This window comes from Tachysurus fulvidraco, chromosome 5 (genome assembly GCF_022655615.1).
Source record: "Tachysurus fulvidraco isolate hzauxx_2018 chromosome 5, HZAU_PFXX_2.0, whole genome shotgun sequence".
Lineage (NCBI taxonomy): Eukaryota > Metazoa > Chordata > Actinopteri > Siluriformes > Bagridae > Tachysurus > Tachysurus fulvidraco.
This window is the reverse complement of record NC_062522.1, coordinates 31,521,250-31,523,749: the sequence shown is the minus strand read 5'-3', so window position 1 is coordinate 31,523,749 and position 2,500 is coordinate 31,521,250. Positions and strand designations below refer to the sequence as shown.

Sequence of the window (2,500 nt, the reverse complement as noted above, 5' to 3'; positions counted from 1 at the left end):
ATGTTCGCTCCGAACTATTCCCTCCTTCTGGCCATGTTTCAGGATGAAGTCAACACTTGCCAGCGTGTACTAGACAATCAGAGGGAGAGGGTACGTGTGTGTGTACTAGACCATCAGAGGGAGAGGGTACGTGTGTGTACTAGACCATCAGAGGGAGAGGGTATGTGTGTGTACTAGACCATCAGAGGGAGAGGGTACGTGTGTGTACTAGACCATCAGAGGGAGAGGGTACGTGTGTGTACTAGACCATCAGAGGGAGAGGGTACATGTGTGTACTAGACCATCAGAGGGAGAGGGTACGTGTGTGTACTAGACCATCAGAGGGAGAGGGTACGTGTGTGTACTAGACCATCAGAGGAAGAGGGTACGTGTGTGTACTAGACCATCAGAGGGAGAGGGTACGTGTGTGTACTAGACCATCAGAGGGAGAGGGTACGTGTGTGTACTAGACCATCAGAGGGAGAGGGTACGTGTGTGTACTAGACCATCAGAGGGAGAGGGTACATGTGTGTACTAGACCATCAGAGGGAGAGGGTACGTGTGTGTACTAGACCATCAGAGGGAGAGGGTACGTGTGTGTACTAGACCATCAGAGGGAGAGGGTACGTGTGTGTACTAGACCATCAGAGGGAGAGGGTACGTGTGTGTACTAGACCATCAGAGGGAGAGGGTACGTGTGTGTACTCTCTAAAGACCTGACATCTTTAACCTGTTAGTAACATTTGCATTGACAGTTACTGAAGTCTGAGTGTTTTTTTTTTTATACAGTGGCAAAAAGGCTGCCCGGTTCTTAGTAAAAACATGCCACCTGTTGCTGGAAACCTGAAATGGTCTCAAGAGCTCCGAGAGAGAATTCTGAGCAAACGCAGCAACCTGAACCACCTCACACACACGTACGTGTGTTTGTTTTCAAGTCCTAGATGTTCCTAGAGTGGATTTATTGTTGGTCAGATTCGTAACAAACATATGTGCTATGATTATATGGTGTGTGTGTGTGTGTGTGTGTGTGTGTGTGTGTGTGTGTGTGTGTGTGTGTGTGTGTGTGTGTGTGTGTGTGTGTGAAGGCTGTTAGACAGTCCTGAGGTGAAACAGGTGCTGCGAGCGTGTGAGTGTGTCTTAGAAGTCCTCGATCAGCTGGATGAAGAGGTTTACACTAGCTGGTGTGTGGGATTGGACGATCTGTGCCACACACACATGAATGAACCGTTGCTCTTGTTGGATGAGGAGAGTGGGCTTTACTGTATCAACTTTAACCCTGCGGTAAGAAACACAGACATCCAAACACACACACACACACACACACACACACACACACACACACACACACACACACACACACACACACACACACACACACACACGTGTTCTTCATCAGTTTCTTTCTTGTTGTCTGGTTTTATATCGACTCAGCTGTAATGTGCATATGTGTGTGTGTGTGTGTGTGTGTGTGTGTGTGTGTGTGTGTGTGTGTGTGTGTGTGTGTGTGTGTGTGTTCATGTTAGTTGACTTCGGTGTTAAGAGAGGTGAAGTATCTTGTGCTGCTGAGGAATCATAACATACCCAAAGCTGCACTGCACCTCTACTCCAAACAAGAGATACTCTACATGGTGAGGATGTGGAAGTGGCGAGTGTGTCTCTGTTGTGTTTGTGTACGTCTCTGTAGCGTCCAAACGTTTGTGTGTGTGTGTGTGTGTGTGTATGTGTGTGTGTGTGTGTGTGTGTGTGTGTGTGTGTGTGTGTGTGTGTGCAGTACAATACCACACTCTCACAGGTCACTCACTGGTACAATAAGCTCCATAGCACTATTTTGGATGTTGAGCTCCAACTGGTGGAAACAGAGATGGAGGAAGTGAGACACGCTCTAAGCCCCGCCCTTACGGAACTGAGGTGGAGTCAGGAGGAGCTCTGGGGTTACATCGAGAGGTTGTATGCCTTCAATGATGTCATATTTCTTTTTATCAGCATATAATATAGTCAGGGAGGGGTACGGTGGCTTAGTGGTTAGCACGTTCGCCTCACACCTACAGGGTTGGGGGTTCGATTCCCACCTCCGCCTTGTGTGTGTGGAGTTTGCATGTTCTCCCCGTGCCTCGAAGGTTTCCTCCGGGTACTTGATTGGCATCTCTGGAAAATTGTCTGTAGTGTGTGAGTGTGTGTGTGTGTGTGAGTGAATGAGAGTGTGTGTGTGTGCCCTGTGATGGGTTGGCACTCCGTCCAGGGTTTATCCTGCCTCGATGCCCGATGACGCCTGAGATAGGCACAGGCTCCCCGTGACCCGAGAAGTTCGGATAAGCGGTAGAAGATGAATGAATGAATGAATGCATAATAAAGTGATAGAGTGATGTGATTTGCTTGTGTGCAGCACACGTGACCTGGTGCACGGCATATCTGAGAGAGTACAGAAGAGCCAGGCGAACCTGGACACGGTGCAGGGACTGATGGGAGTTTTCAGCCGGTCGGCTTGCGTTACGCGCTGCACCAGTCTCCGTGGTGACCTGCT

General features: G+C 49.1%; 1 protein-coding gene across 1 annotated transcript in view; it reads left to right on the top strand.

Annotated features, from left to right (window-relative positions):
* The window catches only part of dnah9l (dynein, axonemal, heavy polypeptide 9 like), a 45,877-nt gene that overhangs the window by 3,414 nt on the left and 39,963 nt on the right, over positions 1-2,500 (top strand). Inside the window, exons 5-10 of the mRNA XM_047813720.1 lie at positions 1-90; positions 769-893; positions 1,065-1,260; positions 1,503-1,607; positions 1,751-1,923; positions 2,363-2,500. The exon at positions 1-90 is cut by the window's left edge and continues 48 nt beyond it; the exon at positions 2,363-2,500 is cut by the window's right edge and continues 85 nt beyond it. Coding sequence (XP_047669676.1) covers positions 1-90; positions 769-893; positions 1,065-1,260; positions 1,503-1,607; positions 1,751-1,923; positions 2,363-2,500 — 827 coding nt within the window. The remainder of the gene's footprint in view (positions 91-768; positions 894-1,064; positions 1,261-1,502; positions 1,608-1,750; positions 1,924-2,362) is intronic.